This window comes from Triturus cristatus, chromosome 6 (genome assembly GCF_964204655.1).
Source record: "Triturus cristatus chromosome 6, aTriCri1.1, whole genome shotgun sequence".
Taxonomy (NCBI): Eukaryota; Metazoa; Chordata; class Amphibia; order Caudata; family Salamandridae; genus Triturus; species Triturus cristatus.
Genome location: NC_140589.1, coordinates 1,267,391,511 through 1,267,416,744, shown reverse-complemented (window position 1 = coordinate 1,267,416,744; position 25,234 = coordinate 1,267,391,511). Strand labels below are relative to the sequence as shown.

At 44.9% G+C, this 25,234-nt stretch overlaps 1 protein-coding gene across 3 annotated transcripts in view; it reads left to right on the top strand.

Moving 5' to 3' along the window:
• Nucleotides 1–25,234, top strand: part of ZDHHC14 (zDHHC palmitoyltransferase 14) — a 455,930-nt gene that overhangs the window by 404,351 nt on the left and 26,345 nt on the right. For all 3 annotated transcript variants that reach the window (XM_085612222.1, XM_085612220.1, XM_085612221.1), the window contains one exon: nt 22,892–22,940. In XM_085612222.1, coding sequence (XP_085468348.1) covers nt 22,892–22,940 — 49 coding nt within the window. The remainder of the gene's footprint in view (nt 1–22,891; nt 22,941–25,234) is intronic.

Below are 25,234 nucleotides of genomic sequence, written 5' to 3'. Positions count from 1 at the left end.
GTGCTATCCCCTTGTAACTATGCCCCTAACTTTTCTACGAGAAAGCCACTGTCTACTTCAGACCAGGGTACTGTTGTTCTGTTATATGGAGCTAGAGCAGGAGATGGTGAAATTCAAGGAAGCCTTCCCGGTGTTTTGAAAAATATTATGTCATGAGGTTGCCAAAACAAAATATCTTAAAGCTACCTGGCATAGCCTGTGACCGCATGAAGCTTCTGTCCCAAAGACCTCTCAGTCCTCAGAGATTGCTTCTGCGATAAGCAGAGGTATGTTTTGTCAGCATCAACAACCACTGCACCAGTGGGAGAAAATCTTCTAGTGGACGTATTAGGAAGTTCTCTGAGGAATCATTCCCCTTAGATATCATCATCTGCTGCAACTGACACACTGCAACCAATCAGAGTAAAACTACTGTCATCCTCTACACTTGCAAGATTGTACTGTATTGTAATTGCATTTACATAGAGTTTACTAACCCTGATGAGGCGTTGAAGAGCTTTACACCAGGCAGCACACTTCTCTAGAACCCAAAGTTTTTGTTTTTTGTAGTGGTTATTGTTGATTAATTTACTTAAGTTTTTATTTGGTAGATTTGATGAATAGGAGTTAGGTGTGATATTTTGTGGGAGTGGGTAGGCAAGTTCATGCAAAGGGATGTTGGCATTAATAGATGAGCTGCAGCAGAATATGTATTGTTAGGTTACAGTGGTATGATTTTTAACGGTTAGGATGTGATCTTTGAAATGAGGAATAGGCTATTTGCCAGAATAAAATAACAGCAATTAAGAGAAAGAAACTTGTGAGCTGAGCTCAGAAGAGGTAAACAGAGAGTAAGGAGAGATTCATTTGAAACAAAAGGAGAGCCAACAATTGGAATTTTTTATTCAAGCTCAATTTGCATAAGTATACAGAGGATGCTCTTTTGAGATTGCATGCAATCAGAGGATGTAAATTGTAGAAAGAAACATTATTTCCATCTGAGATAGTGCTATATTAAGTTATGTTGATAAGCACTAGGACCACACGAACAGCTTTTCCCTTGAAAGGCTGCCGCTAGACCACCACTTTAGTAAGAACAGCTGATCTGCTTAAGGCCTAGAAGCATAAAGTAATGGCTTGAAACATTTAGAGGAAAATATCCAGCGATTTAGGCTGTGCTGAAAGGCAGCAGTAAGCTCGTGATTATAGCAGCGTGCCTTAGATGCATCCCAAGTTATAAATTCACTGGCAGAACCTGAGTTTTTGCAAAAATAAAAAAACACAACAATGCAGCTTCTCCTTGCAGGGCATGACAATTTTTGAGGTCTCAGAGCAGAGATTGATCTAGCCCTAGGCTATAACTACCGGTGCATGGTGTACCTACACCCCTCCTATACCTCATCACAATCAGTGTGAGCTAAAAAAACAATCAGGGGTAAGCATGTCTGCTTTTTAATGTTACAGTTCCATGGAGCAGTGTTCCTTAACCTGATATTAACAGTCTAATAAAGTGTGTGTAAATAAAAATCAACATTGAAAATCGAAAATTCTTAAACATTAAGTAAATGAAGGAATTTGCAATTGGAGACTGAAAAAAAGTTGGTGTCCTCGGATTGATTACAGTGCAAAAGCATCAATTAGAATATAATACGGGCAATGGGTGGCCTGAGTTGAATTTAGAAGTGCCCCAATCTTCCCATTAAAATGAACGTGTGGAGCATTTTATATTAATTTGTGAGTCAATTAAAATGCCATCATTTGTGTATTTGTTTGGTGAATGATTGTTTCTGCATTTTTGTGTATTGTTTGGAGGTTTAATTCTACTGAATTGCTTGAGCGGAGGTTACTGGGCTGCGGGTAGTAATTGAATATAGGTGCCCAGATTACAACGCTTCATTGAGGTCCCTGGATCTCAGTAATGATTAAGTGGGGGTCCACAGAAGTCAAAAGGTTAAAGAACCGCTGATCTAAAGCATCAACAAGTCAGTACAAGGCTTAATCCTAAATTGACGACTGAAATAAGTGGATCGCTTTGTTTGGAGATGCTACGTTTACCATCAGAGCTCAAGTTACATCTGTTGGAAGAGCTTTATCCCCCTTACTCGAAAGTCCAGCTTCAAGAAGTCTCCTTTCACATTAGAAATATGATTCTGTCTCTTTTTGGCTCTATCCCTCTCCTCTTCCCCTGAATTCCATGTTGGAAATGTATAATGCAGTCAATCACTATCCTCGCCGTTGGGTACCATGGGTAGTGACCACAGACTAAGCCAATGCACATGCTCATGCGCTCCATATTGCTGTCTCCTTTGTGTGTTTCTCCCCTGATGTTGTCTCCCTCTTGACCTCGACTGTGCTGCTCTCTCTGTTGTGACCCAGATCTACAACCATTGTCCCCCACCTCTGCTTTTCTTTTTAAAATATTTCTTTTTTGAGACAGCCAGGTAAAAAATTGCTTGCGGTTCTCCCCAAAAACACTTATGCGTGGTTAGAATCAATTGTCTTTTGACCTGTGTAAAAGTCAATAAAAAAATAGAAAAGGAAATGGCGCCCTTGTCGACTCTGGAACACGCTCTAGCATGTGCACTGCTTTCCACTCCCACTTATGACTCTCGCTCCCCAGAGCCACATCTTGTATTTCATACCTGGCCTTGCCAAGTGCGCATGCAGGACTAAACAACACTGTCAGTTGTTGGATCCCAATATTGGGCACTGCAATCAGTGTGGTCTTTGCAACATGTGATTCTGATTGCCCTGTGGCTGGTGCTGCTTCAAATTTTCTACCCATCACCTTGCTACCTTTAAGTCTCAGCCCTTGAGAGCTCGCCCGAGGACAACATTGGTAGACGTGGTATATAAAAATATGTCTTATATGTGCAGAGCATCAAAGAGACAATTTCTCTTCCGAAAACTATCACTGTGTTAGGACATTGAAACGTGTTGTGGGTTTTTAGCGGTCGAACACCTATCACTCAGCTTGCTTATGCTGGTGCTTTCTGGAAGGCATGATGTCTGTGAGAGTTGCTGTAGTGAAGTATGGGGAAGGGCCATTTTTTATTAACTCAAAGGGAACTTAAGTGCTGATGTGGGAAGGCGTGTGCCTACGATAATTCTTCAGAAGGTGTCACTGGGTAAACTTTAAGAGACAATCATCAATTAAGCTGCATTGTGTTTTTGGAGGTTTTTTCATTGTATTTACTGCCTACAGCCGTTTTTTTTGTTGAGGTGTCCGTTTTTATTTTTACATTTGCTGACTATAGGGGCTGTATTGCCAATCAGTGATCAAATACCAACTGGTATGTTTCAGCATGGATACCTCTGCAAGTGTAATCAAGCCTCTTTTTAGGGAACTTAGTGCACAAAAGCAACAAATAAACATAACTTAGGAGATGTAGGCAATTTGTTTGCCCCTCAACACCCAAGCGGCTAGTCACTATCTAAATTATGCTGTTGTGGGAACTCACAAAGGACAGAACCAGGTATTATGTTTGACATTTATGTGCCCTGTGTGGCACTTTGAGGGACTGTGGTGAACAACACAAGGCAGTTACGTCCATGCAAAGATTATTTTCAAAAAACGTGCCCGTTACTTGAAATGTAATTGTCTAGAACTCTAGATGGGGCCTTTAAAGAACTGAATCCTCAGGAGTTAGAGTGGGGCAATAAGCGCATTGGCTTATCAGTGGTACAAGGTACAGCGACCGTGATTCTGTAGACCATACAGCTCAAACTGGGACCCTTTTCTGCTGTATCTTACAGAGTCAAGAGTCGGACACTGGAGAAATGGCCAGGAGTATCCCAGATCCACACGGCTAGCATCCTGCTTTCTAGCCCAAGGGACTGTCCACGATAAGCCTCTGACGAGTCCACAATGCTATTTCCTTCACCATACCATCCTGATGCCGAAGGGGAATTCCACCAGTGGATTATCGTCTAGATTTAGCTCTTTTTCCAGGAATATGAGGATTCACCATTACTAGAAACCCCTGAATCATCCTCTAAATTACTTGCATGTGCACATGAAACACTATCCTTTCCCTTGTTACCAACTTGGAACCTCCTGACACCCTTTCGTCCTGAATTCTTATCCATTCAGTCCTTCCCCTTCTGTAGCCTTTCTCTTCTCGAATTTCTTTCCCCCTCTCCAGTTCTTGCAGTCTGTCTCCACCCTTCTCACTCTCCATGTTCTAAATCACTTGTTTTCTCCACTCTACCCTTCCTCTCACCTATTATCGTTCTCTCACCATTCCGTGCTCTGTCTTGCATTCATCATCATTTCTAGCTCTACCTCCTATCTCCTGCTATCTTTACTATCTGCTCTCCAGCCTATTGTGTCTCCTTTCACTCCTTTTTGTCTCTCCTCTTTTGTTTCCTTTTTAGGCCTTACCTAATGGCAGTTTTTAGCTGTATGTCTTCAAAAACCTATTGTAGACAATACCCATAACTTTGAAGGCTTTCGGCCAACCCACTGCTTACCAATTGTTGGTTTTCTTGTCAGTCTCATTTGGTTGCTTCGTATTCCATCTAGTTGTATTTGTCCCTCCTCGGAGCATTCTTTTGCTTTGATGGCTTGTATCATTTCACTGCTTACATTCAGAGAACTACTGTTGCAGGGATTCTGCACATACACAGAACTATGCGCAGGAAAACAGGACCTCGGTGTACAGGGGCTGAACCTTCCTACTACCTTATTACCCAAAATCCCCAAACCGACTAGCTATAGTGTCTCATTCGTTCTCCTACATAATCATGAAGCTACAAATGATTAGACAACCCAAAACACAACACTCCCGACTCCCTCAGAAATAGTGATAGCAAGACACACTCTTTTGCTCACTCACTCGTACTTGTCCACAATAAGAATTGACAGAGTAACTGTTATAGTTCAAAATGTTTATTTTAACTATCATGCTCTATAATGCAGTATACTAGCTACTACAAGCAGCAAAATGCATAAACCTAAAACAGCTAGCATTGTTGCAATTCCATAGATTTTAAAGGGGGATGTCATCATATACAGACAGTGGATACAGGACTATAAAGCCTAACCACCCTCCCCTTGGTAAGAAGAAGTTTTATTATATAAAAGAAGATCTCTGGGCTTTGTCGGCAGACCCCGTACCTTAGTGCCTAGATGGTAGTTTTACATCATAGGAACAGCATAGCTCTTCTCCCTGAAAAGGTCCCTCTCCAAGTGTGTTTTAAACAACATGCATCCCCATAATATCAGAGCACAAGTTTCCAGCAATAGCAGCTGTGTTAGCATGTTTTGCCTAGGTGCTAGTGACTGACTAGAACAGAATAACAAGGGGCATTGTTTGTCGACCTTGCACATTGTGTTCAGACTAAACTCCAGTAAGAGGCAGAGAACGCAGAAAGCAGACAGTTCTCATGTGAAATGCAAAAACAGAATCTTGCAAAATAAAGTCATGTAATAACGTGCGCAAAAGCAGCCTCATGGCAGCAGAGCTCATGCTAACTTAGCAATGTCGATAATGACTCTAACGGCCATATAACACTTCTTTTTTCTTTCTTTTCAACATTCCGTCAGTGGCCTAACATAGGACTCTGCAGCCCTCGCAGTGCAGGGGCAAGCCTGGAGCTGCAGGGTACCCCCCCTTAGCACAATACCTTGGCCTGAGAGCTACTGATTGAGCCTTAGGGGGCGCCCTCCATGTACCTTGCAGGGGCCCCCTCCTCAAGTTTTGTTACGCCACTGCATTTGGTGCAAGTATATGAGTTTTCTTGCGACCTCCCTTCAGTGGTGTGCTTCCCCACTGAAATATCTGCTCCCACCCCCCTGCCCCCCCCCCCCCATTCTCTGTTTGGCTCGCACAGTTTTGTCAAGTCAAGTCAAAAAGCTTTATTCGGTATGTAAAATACAACCATATAAGCGAGACAAGTAATAAATACAACATTAAAATACATAGCATGCCAAAATATCTTATACAATAAGCACTATACATTTATATATACAAATTCAACCATTGCTATACCAATATGGTAATTTTGGTAGATGCAAGAATCAGCATTGGATAACAAGTATATTGTAACTATGCACAAAATACTATGTGCAAAAAAGGCAATATTAAAGTGCAATGTGTATCCCTAGGCAACTCAAAATTAAAGAAACGTAAGAGGGTTACTGACAGTACTACATTAGAATTAATTGACAAAGTGCAAATTCTGCGTAAAGTGACGAGTATATTATAACTGTACAAAAAGTGCTGAGTTAAAGAGGCAATTTTAAAAAGCGTTAAGCATCCATGGAAAACTCAGAATTTAAAATGCATAAAAAGATATAAGCGGTACATACTTAATGTGCAAAATACGCAAAACAATGGAAGCTAAACGGTAAAAATTATAGACTTCCTTATGTTTATACACTTTAACACATATAGTGCAACACGAAAACAAATGTCAGGGCTTTCCAAAGTCATTAAAAGCTTCATTGCTAATTTAGTGGTTCCAACATTGTATTTTAAAAAGATAGGTTTAAGATAAAACTTCCTAAAATGGCAGTAAAATTTACAAAACAATAAAAAGTGACAGCAACTTTGCTTTGAAACGTTATCACAAGGGCACAATGTATTAGATTTGATTTTCATGTGCGGGAATTAAACTAAGTGATGGACAATCCCGAACCTTAAACGGGTTAGGACAAATCGATGGGAATTTCTTGTTACAATCGTGAGGTAAGCCTGAAAACCTTTCCTCAAATTCAAATCATTATAAGATACTACGGTTATTAAATTACTGGACTGTCTCTCTCTGGCCGCATTCTTGTGTGCTAGAAACCTCAGTTTTAAATCTTTCTTTGGTATCAATGCAGCTGCTTCTGGGTTCAAATAAATGTTACAATCATATAGGACATTGAACCAGTAATAAATGTAGCTTAACCATGGTATACGTGATAAGTTGTCAAGCCTCAAGCAATCTTTAATAATTGATTGTGTGAATATTGTCTCAGTTTTAGACCAGATGGAGCGCCATAGCAATAGTGGGCGTAATGCGGCTAAGTCAGTGATGAAGTCGATACCGACTTCCATGTGAGTTAACAAAGTCGAAGCTGAGGGGGGGGCACATAATAACTTTTTCAAAAACTTATTTTCATCGTTCTGTAAACAATTCACCTGATGGTGGCCCCACACTCCCGCCCCGTACAGTGCCGATGATACGCACCTGGCTTTATAAATGGCCAACATTTCTTTTATCCTCCTCTGCCCCAATTTAGCTGCAAATCTAAAAATACTACTGGTATTTCTATTCATCTTCAGTCTCACATTCTCATCCTCGTGTGTCCATTTCCCATCTCCAGAGAATGTTATCCCCAGATAGCAAAATCTATTGACCGTTTGCATCTTATCTTTATCAATGTAGAAGGTAGGTTTTGATTTTGCCTTCCTACCCCAAATCATAGCAAATGTCTTAGTTTTGTTAACTACCAGTTTCCTATCTTTAATAAATAGCACAAATCTGAATATAAGACGTTGTAAACCAATCTGTGTGCGTGATAAAAGTACAGCGTCATCTGCGTATAATAAAATTGGGATGGGGTTTCCTTCAATCATAGGGGCATCTGAAGATAATTTGCTTAAAATTGAATCAATTTGGTTAATAAATAATGAGAATAAAAATGGTGCCAGTACACAACCCTGTCGGATACCTCTAGCCACTTTAAAAAAGGGTGTACATTCCCCCAAAGGACCATAACGAACTTTGCATGATAAACCAGAATAAAGCCGTGCCAAAAAATAAACACACTCCTTTGGGGCAACAAGTTCTAACAGGATATCCCATAGGATTTTATGATCTACGAGATCAAAGGCACTACTCAGGTCTGCGAAACAAAGGAACAGGTTACCTTCCTTAGCAACAGTGTATTTATGAATAAGGAGGTCAAGATTAACACACTGTTCCATTGTCCCCAGACCTTTTCTGAAGCCATATTGTGCCCTTGATAAAATTAAATTGTCCGTGGCCCAGGTTTCAAGTCTTTTTAAAATTATTCTACTCATATTTTTTATAGAGGAATCTAGTAGGGAAATGGGGCGGTAATTGCTTGCCTCAGACTTGGAGCCTTTTTTGAAAAGGGGAATAATCAAAGACTGGCCCCAAGAAATAGGTAGCTGTCCCTCCGCAGTTGCATTAAAAAATCTGGTCAAAATGGGGGCCCACAAATGTAGTTCTGATTTATATAAATCCAACGGGACCCCATCCGGACCGGGTGCTTTACCGCCTTTACTATTACTTAGACCCTCATAGACCTCGTCCAAACTTATATCTAAGGGTAATCTTGGCCATATATGATCGTTGTCCTGTGAAAAATCTAAAACTAACCTATCAGGATTACAAATATTTAAAAAATGTTGCATCCATGAATTGCAATCTACGTGCGAGGTTATTTCAGGCACACTATCATTTTTCAAAAAAGGGCTGTTTATAGTTTCCCAATACAGTTTACTATCATTTGTGTCTGCCGCTAGGTTGAGGTTGTTCCAGGCCTCTTCTTGTAATGCTCTTTTCCTCTTAACGAGGGATGTTTTATAGTTGGCACGACAGTTTTTGATGCTAGTGGGGTTTTGTGGTTTAGTACTCAAGGCTTGTTTTAAATCATGCAGGGCATGAGTACAGCTCTTATCAAACCATCCCATATTAATTTCTTTTTTCCCCTTATATGTTTTAGTAAGAAGACTGTCTATTGTTTCATTAATTATAAGTAACTTATTAAGTATATTGTGCGAATTTACCTCCTCGCCAAGACAATAATCTATCTCCTGATTACATTTTCTTAACACCTCCTGCAATAATTTATGTGGAACAATCCTCGACCACCTAATCCTCATTCCATTTGGTCTTACGGCTTCAACATGATTAATATGGTTATTAATGACCATTTGTTTATTGCCCCAACAATGCAATAGTATGGAAATACTATTGTGATCACTTAATGTTTGCTCGTTAACCCATAAATTGGAATAAGCAGTGTTATTAGAAAGCAGAATGTGATCAATGTAGGAATTAGCACCTCTTCCTGTAAAGGTTGGGCAATTAATGTTTTCCCTATTTTTCATACAGCTTAACATGTCCAAATCAAACTTGGCTAACATCTTGTTTAAAGCCATACCATATGTACAGTGTGGAAAGTGTAAAAAGTCTACTTCCTCCTTATTTCCACACTCCCTTCTTAACCCACACAAATTGCTCATGGCATGAAGACATGGGTTTATGTTAAAGTCGCCCAGCCAAAGGATAATCGACTGGCAGCGTGATAGTACCTGAGTCCTCTCAATTTCTTTTTCCAACTGAATCAAAATTTTACCTCTATCAGCAGTAAAAACATTATTATAAAAATGTATCAATACTAAATCTTTGCCTTTATCAAACTCCAAACGCAATACCTGGGAGTAAACATCCACTGGGACGCAACTCTTAATTTTACAATGGTAGAGTTTGGTGGATACCAGAAGCAAAAGACCTCCCTTAGCCCTTCCAGCAATTGAGCTGACCGCATTCAAGCAGTAAGATGAGTATCCCTCAACAAAAATAGGTTCCTCACACCAAGTTTCTTGAAGGCATATTATATCGTAGCCTATATTAATGAAATCCTTCCAAAAAGGAGAGTCCAGTTTGCTGTTTAAACCTGCAATATTCCATGTGACAACACTGTAGCCTGAATTAAAGTCACAGTTAGCTACTGCACAGCCATTTGACACAACCTCGGTAGAATCTAGATTTAAAAGAGTATCTACCATAGATAGCTTTGCTATGGTCCCGGTAGAATTGGGTCCCTCAGTTGCGTTATCTACTTCTGCTGTATTAAATACAGGTGTAGGGGATACTTGAGCAGCTACTATGTTGAGTGAGTAACAGATATCCTGAGTACCGCGGGTCTTTTCTCCCTTCCGTTCATTAGATTCAGCACTTAATATAGGCCTTGTAGAGTGATTGACCTGTGCTGGATTATTTGACAAAATGTGTCAGTCAATGTCCTCCAGGGATTCGAGGATCTTAAATCTATTGAATGTTGGGATACAAAAATCATGACGGGGTCTCAATGTTTTTACAAAACCAGTGTTACTTGGGTAGCTGGGTTCCAATAAATGCCTATACAAATAGCCTAATGGTAATAAGGTAGTATTAAATTCCCAGGCTGATGGTAATGGCGCATTCATAAGCGTGTTTTTGGCCCACAAACAAGTTTTGAAATTTATTATGACGCAGTCACCCTCAAAGTTTTTTCTAAGGGGACCTACCCATCCCACTCTCTGCGCTAATATAATCTGGCTGGCCCCTTCCATGGGGAAGTTACAATTATTAGACAACCAATGAAGGATTTTTTTCTTCAATTGATCGTGGTTCTCCACTTGCCCATTTTTTAATTTAGGGATGTTAACCAGCACTGCTACATACGCGCTGCATTCCGGTGGTAGGTTAATACAAGGAGGGATCTTACTGATGTTTGATGGAATCGTATATGCTTCCTTATCCTTATGTGTTTGTTCTATTGGTAAGGTTCTTGTGTTAGGGGGGCCACCCTGTTGCTCACTCACTATTGTATTCCCTTCCGAAGGTAACTGCGAACTTATGACTGGGTCGCCCCGAAGCTGACTATTAGCGTGCTTACTTATGGGCACATTAGTTATACCAGCATCCCTAACAGCAGTGCCCTCTGATATAGTTAGACTTTCTACGCCTGTTGTCTTTAAATCTCGCATCCCAATTCTATCAATAGATCCTTTCAATTTGTGGACCTCCCTGGTCAGATTATCCACTTTATCATACAGTGGCCTAATGAGCTCGGCTAATTTATCAAAAATTGCTTCCAGACTAGGGGTTTCCAAAATATTTTGTTTAGCCCTTGTGTGTGTGATAACCTTGCTCTCTGTTAAAGGTAATTTTTTTCCCTTTTTCTTTGGCATGGTACTCTGCCCTATACTTTTTTTCCGCGCCTCTTTTTGGTTTATCAATGGAGATAATAATGGGTCAGGGCTATCTTCTATGGCAGATAATCTGGGAGTATTTGAAAGTATCGACTGAGTACTAACATTTACATCCTCTCTTTCTAAGGTAATCGAGGCTATAGGTGTTTCGGCGTTGCGGGTGGTAGTATCACTAAGATTACCTTGGTTAATTGGTAGTAGTGCACTTGAACTCATGGATAGTCTTTTTTCAGTCCGATCTATTTCTTGCGTAAGAGCACTGACTGCTTTTACTAAGTAGGTGTCGATGGTGTTACATGCTGAATCAGCTGAAACTTTGGCTCCCCGCTTAACCATGACCAGATAAGGTATAGGGGAACTACTTTCAGAACAATATCACAAACAACACGATGCGCTGATTGTAACTACTTGTAACTTGCAACTGGAATTATCTCAATACTTTACATGTACAGTTGACACAAACAACCAGTCCAAGAGGGTTGGCCCGGCCCGACCTCCTTCGTCCTCTGACGGCCTCAGACGGCCCGCCCTTTGCCCGGGCTTAGCCCGGCTTTGCCCGGGCTTAGCCCGGCGCTGCCCGCGCGCGGACCCGCAAGGCGGTGGCTCTCGATGCTTTTGAGCGCCTCCAGACGCGAAAGTACAGTGGCCGGGTTCTGGTTCCGCTTCCCGTCCGCTACAGAGGATCCTGGGAAGGGTAGTCCCCCTCCGCACAGCGGCCGCGTTTAGAATGGCGGCAGCGGGAGGGAGACAAACGACGACCTCAAGGCAGCTCCCAGGGGCACGAGCAGGTAGGATAGAAGTTCACCTCCACGACAGGATCAGGAAATCGCCCGCTCTGCCAGTGGCTCTCGATGCTTTTGAGCGCCTCCAGGCGCGAAAGTACAGTGGGCGGGTTCTGGTTCCGCTTCCCGTCCGCTACAGAGGATCCTGGGAAGGGTAGTCCCCCTCCGCACAGCGGCCACGTTTAGAATGGCGGCAGCGGGAGGGAGACAAACGACGACCTCAAGGCAGCTCCCAGGGACACGAGCAGGTAGGATAGAAGTTCACCTCCACGACAGGATCAGGAAATCGCCCGCTCTGCCAGTGGCTCTCGATGCTTTTGAGCGCCTCCAGGCGCGAAAGTACAGTGGGCGGGTTCTGGTTCCGCTTCCCGTCCGCTACAGAGGATCCTGGGAAGGGTAGTCCCCCTCCGCAAAGCGGCCGCGTTTAGAATGGCGGCAGCGGGAGGGAGACAAACGACGACCTCAAGGCAGCTCCCAGGGACACGAGCAGGTAGGATAGAAGTTCACCTCCACGACAGGATCAGGAAATCGCAGTTTTGTCGTTTTTCATGTTTACAAAATCTCCTGTTGCTTTCATCTCCACTTTCGCAGTTGGTTGACGCTTATTCCATCCCCACCAGACCACGCTACCATTGCTAAAAGCCAACATGTTGTTCGTCATTGGCAAAGCCAAAGGTATTTTAGTGACTGCTCTGGCAGCAGATTTAGTGATCATTCTAAGTCTTCGAAGCAGTCCCTTTTGTTCTCCTCAAATAAAGATTAAGGTTTTTACAAAAGTAGCATAGTAAGAGCTAGAATAAAATTCAAGATTCTCTATCATCTTTTTCTGCATAAAAAGTACTGATACACAATGGATCATGTTTTAGAAAACATAGAGGTTTTGTGAGAAATAAAACTATACACGCAGCTGCTACTACCATTTAACTCATACCTTCTTCCCAGATTAAAATGGTTTATATCAAAATAAACAGGGCTGCACTAAGCAGCACTAAACTCTAAGAGGACACATTTTCTGGAACAAAAGACTGTGGCACACAGTCCTTCACAGACCAGGAGACTGGGAGACAGCTGCATGTCAGAGATTCGACCTGGTACCAGGGGCAGCTCTTCTGCTAAGGCGAAGGAGCATCACCCCACTGCTTTAAAGAAGTGCAAACATAAAATCAAATGATAATAATCACGGTACGTTATTGTCATTTTTTTTTTTGTATTGCAATTGCACTGCAGCCAGCCAGGCTGTTAGGGCTTGGCCGGGCTCCCCTGATGTTAAGGAGTGGTTGCTGCACCTTAAGTGCACATGACGGTTTGGCCAGCCGTCTCGGGCCAGCCAAACTGTCATGTGCACTTTACTTGTTTTCCACATGCTGTATTGTACACCGAACCACTGCGCTCAGACCAATGAGAACACTGCTAAGGTAGCGTTGTGATTGGTCAGAGGATTCTGGGAGGCAGGCAGCAGCTGGTGACAGAGACCCCAGGTAAGTTTTCTTTTTTTTCTTTCCTAACCTCCCCCACCACCTTTCCCTGCCACCGTTCCCTGCCAGCCACTACTGCCTGGTAACCCTCACGTGCCAGCATCTGGTAACAGAAAAGTGGCCCTGAAATAAGCTAGCATGGGGACTGGTGCCACAGAATGTTGTATTGTGAATAATACTACTTTGTTAATGCTATTGTTTGAAGACGATGCAGCTCTCTGCAAAGTCTTGAGTGAACAAGCTAGTATGTCTGGGACTTCACAAACAATTGGCTAATGCACTACTAAAAAAGCGCCCCATTTTCAACACCATATCCCTGAGAGAGTATTTTGATAGTCTTGCTTTCATAGTGTTTTTTTTAATACAAACCCTTTGTTTTTCTCTTTATCATAGCTGTGTTTTTCTCTTCCCTTCCACCATATTTTCCTCTAGCTTTCTACTAGGTAGGGGTAATGGGGAAATGTAAGGACTTCTCAACAGCACTTAGATTGGCATTGGAGCCTGCTTTTGAATTGCCTTTGAATTCTGGTACATTTAGTTTTATTAGTTGGGCAGAAAAAGAACTGACACGTTATTCAATTAAAGGTTACTATACTTCTCAATGCCTACCTGCTAACTACTTTGCTTTTCTGTGCAGCAGTTACTTTAGGACAGAATGCCTTGCCATTAGCTACTGTGCTCCATAATGTTTGCTGGTGTGTTAATCTGCCACAGAAAGACTATCCATGAGATGCTTTGCTATTCAATCCCTGCTTATCACGTATCTGCAAATACTAGTTGCCTACCAGTCTAGAGTGTGTCCCTGTCTTTCCTTATCTCCATAACCAGTGCTTAATTTGAGCCTCTGGTGTCCGGTGCTCAGCACCCGCACTTAATCATCAACACCAGTGCTTTTCATGAGCAAATGTTAAGGACACACCAATTTATGGGGAGATTAAGTGATTTACCCAGAATCACAGGATGTTGAGTGACGCCAAAACTCAAACCTTGTTCCCCAGCTCCGAAGTCTGCAGCTGTGGCCATTACGCCACATCCTTTCCCCACTTTCATGGTTAGTGATTGGTTCTGATTTAGGCTACGCTGACAGGAGAAATGGGCTGGTGCAAGCTGCCTCCTGACGAGTGTCCCGGCACTTATGTTTTTTACAAATTAACCAGTGCCCATTATCCCGCTCTTCTATCTTTAGGTCACGGATGCCTTACCACTGTTAAAATTCAGCCTCTGAACCCTCTTCTACATTGGCACAGTAACACAACTGCTCTTCTTTTCCAAAACCTTTTAGTAACTGGTGTTCAATCAGCTCACCTGCTACAATCTACTGAACTCACTGCAATCTAATTTTTGTCAACTCAACTCAATGAAAATGTCCTTGTGTGGGTGCTCATCTTCCTCACTTCTGCTCACCACAATCACAGTTTCTCTATCCTGATTCTCTTTAGCATCTCTACAGTATTCAGCACTGTCAGCCACCCGGCCACACTTATGACTTTCGCCTCCCTAGTATCTTGGGTGAACCACTGGAATGCTCCTCTTCTCACCTCTTCAACCACTATTTTTTGCCTTCTCTTTGCCTGCCCTTGTTGACAGCATCTGCCCATTTGCTATCACAGGTATTAGATACGGTGTTACCACCTTCTCTCTTATTCTGAGTTCTTCAGAGGTGGAAATCATCTACTTTCCAGTTTTATCAACCCATGCGATCCTTGTCACGACCGCCGTCGTTCCTGGGGCTTCGAGTTCCACCCCCCGACGTTTCCGGCTCTGGTTATTGTAACACAGAGTGCCAGAACAATCAGGCGAGGGACAAGGAAGATGAAGCCCTGAGAGAATAGTAAGAGAGAAAGTAAGAGAGAGAAAAACAAAGGAAGATTAATCACATCAACAGCCTACTCTCATTAGGTCTCGCTAGTGTACTGTGGCACCTCAAACTTACTGTTCCAAAACACAGCCAAAAACACACTCTGAGATGACACACCACCTCCAATTCCACACTCTCTATTGACTTCCTTCTGCTCCCGTTGCCCTTTCCGAAGCACAAAACCCACCTCCCTCAGTGAACCTGGAAGATCCCTTTCCTTTAGGTATGATACTATAATACAAACGTCTTGCACCGTTGTCCAGGAATTATCCGACCTGAACAAGAAGGAGATCAATGAATTGTTCCCCTACAATTGTTCTCCTCCCTTCCGCTTTCTGTGAGCTTACTTAAACCAAGTCTCGTATTACATTTCATACAGCTCGTGGTATCATCACCCTCAACGGTACGGATACGGAGTCTTTGCCCTCTCCCTCGGATAACGTGCTACTTGCCGGAAGTCGAGTAGTCGCTCTCTCTCCCTGTGGAGTCCACTGGTATCCTCCGCGTAGTCCTCACGGCTCGGGGTACTTGGCAGTTCTCTCCGAATCCTGTGTGAGTCCGGTGGTCTGAGAACGCGGCGACGCTTACCGCAGCATCCCGCGGGGAAGTTCCGAGAATCGGAACCGAACACTCCTGTACTGGAGTCTTTTGGCGGTCTTAGCAGCACGAACAAAATCCCGCTCTTCCTCCGAAGCCGCAGACGCGAGCTCTTGCGTCTTCTTGGCTCGGTAACGGTCAGCAATAACCAGCGTGCTTCTCGATTCAGTATTACGCGCCTCGATTGGCTCCTGAGTCGCGTATTTCACTGGTTCCCGCCCGCCTATGTACCGCCGAGGATTCTGGGCCTCGTAGTTCTTTCATGGCGGAACGTGCGGTAGGCACTCTGGATCAGCGCCTGACAGTATGCCCCCCTGCCATGCGCCTCCTAGGACCAGGCTTGGCCGGGAAGCGGGCGTGAAACAAACGCACCGCCACTGGGGCGTGCACATCCGATGCCGGCACCCAGGAGTCCTCCGCAGCCGAATAGCCCTTCCACGCAAGAAGGTACCACAGGGCCCCTCTCCGGTACCGGGAATCCAACACCCTGCTCACCACATACTCCTCCAGTCCGTCGCGGAGTACCGGCGGGGGCGCCCTCCTCCTGGCCCCAACAGCAGGTTTCAACAGTCCACAATGGAACACCGGATGGATGCGTAACGACGCGGGCAAGGCCAATTTATACGCCACCGACCCCACACGACGGATCACGGGATACGGACCTATGAAGCGTGGATGGAAGACACTGCGCAATTTGAACCGAAGGTATTTCGTAGAAAGCCATACGCGGTCTCCGGGTTGATACGCAGGCCCGTCCCGTCTGTGGCGGTCTGCCCATGCCTTGTAGACGCCTTTGGCGTGTTCCAGAGTTGACTCGAGGCGTTCATGGAGAGTACCCAGCTTCCGTAAATGAGTAGCCAGCGCGGGCTGCTCCCAGATGTCCTCGGGGAATGCCATTGGCAGAACCTTGGCGTGATAACCATAATTCGCCCGAAAGGGCGTTTCCTTGATAGAACAATGCCACGCGTTGTTATAGGAGAGTTCCGCCATCCACAGCAGCGACACCCACGATGTGCTGGCTTCCTTGGAGTAGCAACGGAGATAGGTCTTGAGCGTTTGGTTGAGACGCTCGGTCTGGCCATCCGTCTGTGGGTGGAAGCTGGTGGAGGTAGCCACCTCTATTTGCAGGGCCTTACACCACGCCTTCCAAAACCGTGCTATGAACTGGGGGCCCCTGTCTGAAACAATCACTCTCGGGAGTCCATGTAGGCGTATCACATGGGATAACAGCAGATGAGCCGTTTGACTGGCCGAAGGAAGGTTCTTGCACGGCACGAAATGACCCATTTTCGTGAGGCTATCTACCACAACCATGATTGCATTACAACCCTGGTCCATCGGCAGCCCCACCACGAAATCCATGCTGATGTTGTGCCAGGGTCCAGCGGGAGTAGGCATGGGTACCAACTTGCCTTTAGCTTTCGAACGGTCTCCCTTGGCTTGTGCGCACACGTCACATTGTTGTATCCGGTTTCGGACGTCCTCTTTCATGTGGTCCCACCAAAAATGACGCTTGAGAAGCTGAAGAGTCTTAGCGCACCCTGGATGGCCCCCCAACAGCGACACATGACACCACTCGAAGGCCTGACGCTGGAGCGCCACCGATGGCACAAACAGACGGTCGCGAACAAACGGCAATCCACCTTTCAGATGCCGGTCTACTCCCTGTTCTTCCCAACGGAGCCATTGTTCTATGGTATGGTGTGCTCGCACTGATTGTAGAAACGTGTCCGCCCTGACCACGCAGAGTACCTTCTCCGGGGCGATGATTGACTCATGGACTTCTCTGAGAGACACGGGCTCTCCGCCTTGCCGGGATAGTGAATCAGCTTTCTTGTTTTACGACCCTGGACGAAAAGTGATGACAAAGTCATATCCTGCAAAAAACAGCATCCAACGCATTTGTCTTTGCGTAAGGTGTCGGGCCGTCTTTAGGTATTGTAAATTTCTGTGGTCGGTGTACACCGTTATCGGATGTCGGGCTCCCCACAGATAATGTCTCCATTCCTGAAACGCCTTCCGAATTGCGAGCAACTCCTTTTCCGCAATTGTGTAGTTTGCTTCAGCCGGGGTCAATTTCCTAGAAAGGAATGCTATGGGATGCAGTTGTCCTGACTGTGCCTCTCGCTGCGAGAGTACCGCTCCCACCGCAATGTCGGACGCATCTGCTTCCACAATGAACGGAGCGTCGGAGCGGGGATGCTGAAGGATCGGGGCTGTAGTGAAAGCTTGCTTTAACTCACTGAACGCCTGTTTCGCTTCTTGAGTCCATGTGAAGGGGTGTCCTTTTCGTAGTAAACGAGTGAGAGGAGAGACAAGTTGTGAGAAGGGAGATATAAATCTCCTGTAATAATTAGAGAACCCAAGAAAACATTGGACGTCTCTCACTGTTTTTGGGATGGGCCACTCCTGAACTGCTACCACTTTCCTTTCCGCCATACTTAACCCTGCAGGGCTCAAGACCACCCCCAAGAACTCCACCTTCTCTACATCAAATTCACATTTGCACAACTTGCAAAACAGATTGTTCTCTCTCAACTTCTGGAGGATTTGTGACACATGTGTGTGGTGGAGGCTAGAATCCTTGGAGTAGATTCGGATATCATCAATGTATACTACAGTTGTTTTATCTATATACTCCTTGAGCACATCATCTAGAAAGTATTGGAACGCCGCCGGGGCGTTACACAGCCCAAACGGCATTACCCTGTATTCGAAAAGGCCATACCGCGTTTTAAACGCCGTCTTCCACTCATCTCCCTCTCTTATCCGTACCAGGTGGTAAGCCCCTCTCAAATCCAATCGGGTGTAAATGGCGGCCTCCTTCACCTGGTCCAGTAAGACAGGAATGAGTGGAAGAGGGTATCGGTTTCGTACAGTATTTTTATTCAAAACGCGATAATCAATGCACGTTCTCAAGTCGCCATTAACTTTCTTGATAAAGAACAGGGGCGAAGCGGCCGGAGAACGGGAAGGCCTGATGAACCCTATGTCTGCATAGTGTTCCAAATATTGTCTCAGATGTTCCGTCTCTGGTTCAGACAAGGCATACACTCGACACGATGGCACACTTGCCCCCGGAATCAAGTCTATCTGACAATCATATTCCCGGTGAGGGGGCAAGATTTCCGCCTTACTCTCGCTGAACACATCTGAATATTTGTCATAGACTGCGGGGAGGACCGTTTCTTTCTCTGCCGCCGTGAGGACATGATACCCTTGGGTGAGCGCCAGAAGATGGGTTCGGTTAGTGTTAGCGCATTCCCTTTGGCAATACTCGGTGGCGAATTCTACCGTTTTTCTTTTCCAATCGATCGTGGGATTATGGGTTGTCAACCACGGCATGCCCAAGATCAACTCATACTGCGGGGCCTCTATGATGTTGAAGGCTATTTCTTCCACGTGATCCCCCAGAGGTCCATTTTTGGACAGCGTTAAGGACTCCGTGACCTCCGTGATTGGTCCTGATATCAGGGGTTTTCCGTCCACGGCCCATACCTTTTCTGGAATAGGTCTCGATAAACGCCTTAACCCCAGCCGCTGCACCAACCCATTGTTCACGAAATTTCCGGTGGCCCCTGAATCAATCATCACTCTGACCTCATGTTCTGCTGTTCCCACTTGCACATGCATGATTAAAATAACGTGGGATTCCGATGCTATCGAATCTATAATCGCCAAGGACGGCAGCTGTAGCGTCCGGGTCTGGTCTCCTTCTTCCCCACTCTTAAGTTCTGGAAGGGAGGTCTGTAATGTGGTTACAGCCACTTTCCTCACCCCTGCATACCCTCCTTTTTTGGGTTTAACTGGGCAATCCCTCACGTAGTGCCCTTTCTTTCCGCAGTACATGCATAACCCCGCACTCCTGCGGCTTTCTCTTTCGGCCCTGGATAAGGGGGCCCTAATCGCTCCCACCTCCATGGGCTCGGCCTGACCTTCCAACGAGGCCACTGGGTGTTTTGGCCCTCTCTCGGTTTTATCAACATGTGCATACACCCGCTCTCCCTTCCGTTCGGATAACCTATGGTCTAGTCTCAACGTAAGATTCATCAAATCAGTACAAGTGGAGGGCTGCGGATCAATTTGGGCCAATACGTCTTTCATGTCGTCGTTTAACCCCTGATAATAGAGGGACATTCTTTTCTCCTCGGGCCAGGCTGTTTCAGCCACTAGACGGTTGAAGTGAGTCAAATACGCCACCAGGTCCTGCTTCCCCTGTCGTAGTACCAACAGTTCTCGGTCCGCCGAGAAGGTGGTGGCCCTTCGATCGAATACCCGCTCAAACTCTGTTCGAAAGGCATTCCAGTCTGACAGTAAGGGATCGTCATATTTGACCAAGGGTACTGCCCAATTGGCCGCGTCCCCCGTCATATATGAGATCGCAAAGGCCACCCTCGAATGGTTAGAAGGAAAGGAAGCTGGTTTGCAGGAAAAGTGCAGGGCTATTTGAGTCAGAAAGGTCTGTATTTTGTGGGGATCACCCGAAAACCTCTCAGGGCTAGCTAAAGGTATGGGAGGTGACACATTCACCTGTATAGGTGATGAAGACGACGAGGCATCAAAAGGATTCCTACCCTGTCTATCCACCCTGTCTCGTAGCGCCGCCGTTTCCGCTTTTGATGCGGCCAATTCTTGTTGTACCACCAGGAGAGCCTGCAATACGTCGTCCAATGAGGCCATATTTGTGCGTCACTCGGAACCCCAGGATTTATTTCGTGAGCGCGTAATTCTGTCACGACCGCCGTCGTTCCTGGGGCTTCGAGTGAGGCACAAGGGTTCCACCCCCCGACGTTTCCGGCTCTGGTTATTGTAACACAGAGTGCCAGAACAATCAGGCGAGGGACAAGGAAGATGAAGCCCTGAGAGAATAGTAAGAGAGAAAGTAAGAGAGAGAAAAACAAAGGAAGATTAATCACAACAACAGCCTACTCTCATTAGGTCTCGCTAGTGTACTGTGGCACCTCAAACTTACTGTTCCAAAACACAGCCAAAAACACACTCTGAGATGACACACCACCTCCAATTCCACACTCTCTATTGACTTCCTTCTGCTCCCGTTGCCCTTTCCGAAGCACAAAACCCACCTCCCTCAGTGAACCTGGAAGATCCCTTTCCCTTAGGTATGATACTATAATACAAATGTCTTGCACCGTTGTCCAGGAATTATCCGACCTGAACAAGAAGGAGATCAATGAATTGTTCCCCTACAATTGTTCTCCTCCCTTCCGCTTTCTGTGAGCTTACTTAAACCAAGTCTCGTATTACATTTCATACAGCTCGTGGTATCATCACCCTCAACGGTACGGATACGGAGTCTTTGCCCTCTCCCTCGGATAATGCGCTACTTGCCGGAAGTCGAGTAGTCGCTCTCTCTCCCTGTGGAGTCCACTGGTATCCTCCGCGTAGTCCTCACGGCTCGGGGTACTTGGCAGTTCTCTCCGAATCCTGTGTGAGTCCGGTGGTCTGAGAACGCGGCGACGCTTACCGCAGCGTCCCGCGGGGAAGTTCCGAGAATCGGAACCGAACACTCCTGTACTGGAGTCTTTTGGCGGTCTTAGCAGCACGAACAAAATCCCGCTCTTCCTCCGAAGCCGCAGACGCGAGCTCTTGCGTCTTCTTGGCTCGGTAACGGTCAGCAATAACCAGCGTGCTTCTCGATTCAGTATTACGCGCCTCGATTGGCTCCTGAGTCGCGTATTTCACTGGTTCCCGCCCCGCCTATGTACCGCCGAGGATTCTGGGCCTCGTAGTTCTTTCATGGCGGAACGTGCGGTAGGCGCTCTGGATCAGCGCCTGACAATCCTCCCCAGCCCTATCGCTTTCCACAAACCCCTCACCTTCGTGCTAGAAATGTCGGCGCCCACTAAAATTCCAAATGAATCTGGAACCTTCATCAACTCCACCACTTGAACTGATAGGTTCCAGTTGCTATGTGTCAGAAAAAAGACTGCCAGCAACACTCAGGTGGCCATGTCCCCATTTAATCATTGGCCATGAGCAAACTGGAAACTGTAACAACTTGCTGATGGAGATCCACCAATAGACAATCTCAATTTTGGATGATTTATCATTAGTTTTGGAACTCAAACACTTTAACACAAACCCTGTGTACTCCACGAACACCACCCACAATGGTTATATTCCAAATGTAGCACATTAACTAAATAATCAGCCTTTTGTTTACAGCAACTCCGGGCACAACACCTTACTACCTCTCTCAGCTGGTCACAGACGCTCCCCCCATGCTGCGCCTTATACCCATATTCATCCCCAATGCGCACCTAGATACCCATGCTTCAGTTTCTTTAATATGCTTACACTGCTTCCCTCAAGTGCCCTCCAAAATCAAACCACAGCCACCACATCTTTTCCTGAGTTCAAGACCACCCTATACTCCACCCTTGACCTAAGGAACTCAGACTCATTAGAAATCTATTCTCTCCACCTTGCAACACCACACCATAAATCCTGCTGACTGCCACTCCAATTGAAATCTCTGTAGATATGTCTATGTAACGTTTTGTCTTTGTCACAACCAAAACCATCAAAGGGACTATTTATTAACATATTGCGCAGCCACTCATGCAGACCAAAGTTACACAAAGCATTGCATCGATCATAACCCCATGCCTCCATTTTAGTTGTGGCCTCCTTCAATGTGGGACTCAGTGCTTAATTTGAGCAGGTGGTTTTCAATGCTCGGCACTGGCACTTTATTGCTGAAACCTGCACTTATTACAGCTGCCACATGGTGGCGCTGTTTGTGTAATTTAAAAATGAGCAGAAAAACAGTTGTTTGTTAATTTAATATACATTCTTAAAGCTTTGGCGATCTCGAACAGTCACACTTGTAGCAGTGTGATGGTTAGTTGCTGTGTAAGTATAGTGGCCGTGTGTGATGCAAACTTCAGTGGCATCCTGACGAGGGGCCCGCACTTATTCTTTTACAAATCAAGCACTGGTGGGACTGGTTTGCCAAGGCTGATTATGGTTCCCAGTCCAGCCCTAATTCTAAAAATAGCTTCACTTCCCACTTTCAGACTTTCAAATGGATTTGCCAAACCACTAGAACTGTGGGGTGGAAAATGTACCTGCATCTCATATGTGGAATAGTTAATATAGTGCAGAGGCTCATGTGGCAAAAGACTGGTGACGGTGGAAGCCTGGGGCAAGAGGAGGGCATTTTGGGAGGTGAAGAATTAATACTGATTCATATGGTTATGAAATCAAGTGTAATGTATTATTTTATTATGTTCACAGGTGCACAGCAGGCAGGCTTCCTCAGTGCCCTCAAGGACAGTCCAGCAAGATATCCTTTTTGGAGCGTTTTCTGTTTAATGTAAAATTCACATTGTGGGATGGATCACATCCGTCAAATACTGTTATTGTGTATTTATTTATATAGTAGTGAATGCTGCCAATGAATGTTGATCCCTGCAGGGTTCAAAATGGTGCTGCGATGGAGGAATGGTGAAAAAGTAGGAGGGATGTTTGCATTTTATTTTGTACAAAATTCAAAACTAAATCACAAATTTGGAAATAGATGGTCCTTGATGGAGTGGGCTAAAGAGGCTAGGGGTCTGTTAGCTGGAAAGTAATAATGACTACTTTTTTACTTTTACTTTTTACTTTTTTAAATAAGGCTAGCCTAAGCTTTTTCTCAAGCATGTTGAAGTTTTACATGGTTTCTGAATTATGAGGGATGCAGGTTCCACAAGATCGCCCATTAGTCGCTCAAAAAGTGGCAACTGGATCTGTATTTCTTGATCCTTAGGATTGCAAGTGTTTTGGGCCAAATTTACAGAGTATAGAGATGGTGGAAAATCATACTCAGACATTCTGTTAGAAAGGCATGCAGGATCTGTACTGCAGATAATACAGTGAAAGACACAAAGGTCTGAATTTGATGCTACCCTCAATTGGTAGCCTGTATAAATGTTTTAAGAATGAGGTGCTGTCTTTCCTAAATGAGTGGTGGTGGATCGTGATGCTTGATTTTGGACAATTTGTAATTTATTGTTGTATGGTTTGTGGATAGCCATGAGGAGGACATTGCAATAATCGATAGCGATGAATCCGATGCTGGTTCTTCGTTCGAAAGCGAGAAAGTAGACTGTTTCTTTCGCTGATGATACAGTGAGTTCTGCTTTTGCACTTCTGTTTGTGGCACAGACTGCTTACTAGCTTTGACTAGTGATTATGGATACTTGAGTGGAAAAGATGACCCTGGACCAAAACAAGAGAATTTATGGGTTCACAGTGGTCCTAGGCCAGTGTGCCATAGTCGTCTATGCCAGTTCTGTTTAAGTGGAATGGCTTAGGATGTCAACATACTGCATTGCTGTGCAGAGGAAAACCAAGACAGGAAGTGCAGCACAATGAAAGGCTTCAATTACTCCCACCCATAAAAGGCTTGAATTAGTGCCACTCTGGGCGCAATCCATCCCATTGTTTATTAGCTCAACTGTGCCCTTAAATACATGAATCAGCCATATGCAAATTAGTATGTTTGTATGTAGTGATTCTGACTAGCTGGCAAACAACGGAGCGCTGAACAACCATCAGGCACCCTGATGGTCGTTAGCAGTGAAGATGCTGACAGGTAAGCATTTCTATGTGTATGAAGTGGGGTAATGCTCCTGGTAGAGATGTGGCTTCACCTTTCTGAATTAAAGGACAGTTGGAGCATTTTGGTGGGGAGAATTTGCAGGTCGCACAACCCAAACTACTAGGCCATGTCGTCACTGAAATGCCAGCCACCCAGATCTGTTCTGGCCTTGTTGGATCTCACCGGTGATATACAGCTTGAGCCCTATGGCACAGTAGGCTCAGGACCCACATCTGGGCATACCCCTCCTACTTAGGAGCCTCAATCAATCTATCAACGACGTTTCTTGTAAAGCACGACTATTCACCTATTAGGGTCTCATGGCGCTGAGTGTGGGGGAGGGGATGATCTGCAGTTCAGTCGAAGAGCCAGGTGTTGAGGTCCTTCCTGGTGATGGTGATTGCCTGAGGTGCAGAGGCAAGGAGTTCAAAGTCTTCACAGCGAGGTAAAAGTACTCACGGAGGCAAAACACAGATATTGGGCTTATTGCATCCTATCATGCTTAACCTGTCTTTGCCTTTACAGACAGGCCCCAACCACATACAAATCAGATTTGGCCTATCCATATAAGGGACATTTCAACTCATACTGCTCAGCTAGACCTCAATCTTAACAAAGGCGAAGATTCATTAAATAATTCAGTCGATCAGTTTTGTTCTTCTCAGTGAGTGATCCTAAATGGGGTCAGATATGCCTGCCTAGAACTCAGACTGCACGTCACTGATGAGCCTCAAAAAGGCACAAACATTTGGAGATTCTTCTGTTCCCTTATGAGAGGGAGTTGCTTAGGTGTGGGGTGTACTGTCCTTCTTTGGGTGGCGTTGGTATGCATATAACTGGTCCATCTGTAGTGGCATATTGAGCGAAAAAAATGGTGGACTCAAATGTGTTCCAAGTAATTACCAGTGGCTGAGAAGAATTCCACCCAGTCTTTTTTGTTCCTCTCAAGAGATGAAGTTCAAGCACTACCAGAATTAAAGTAATATTGTCAAAAA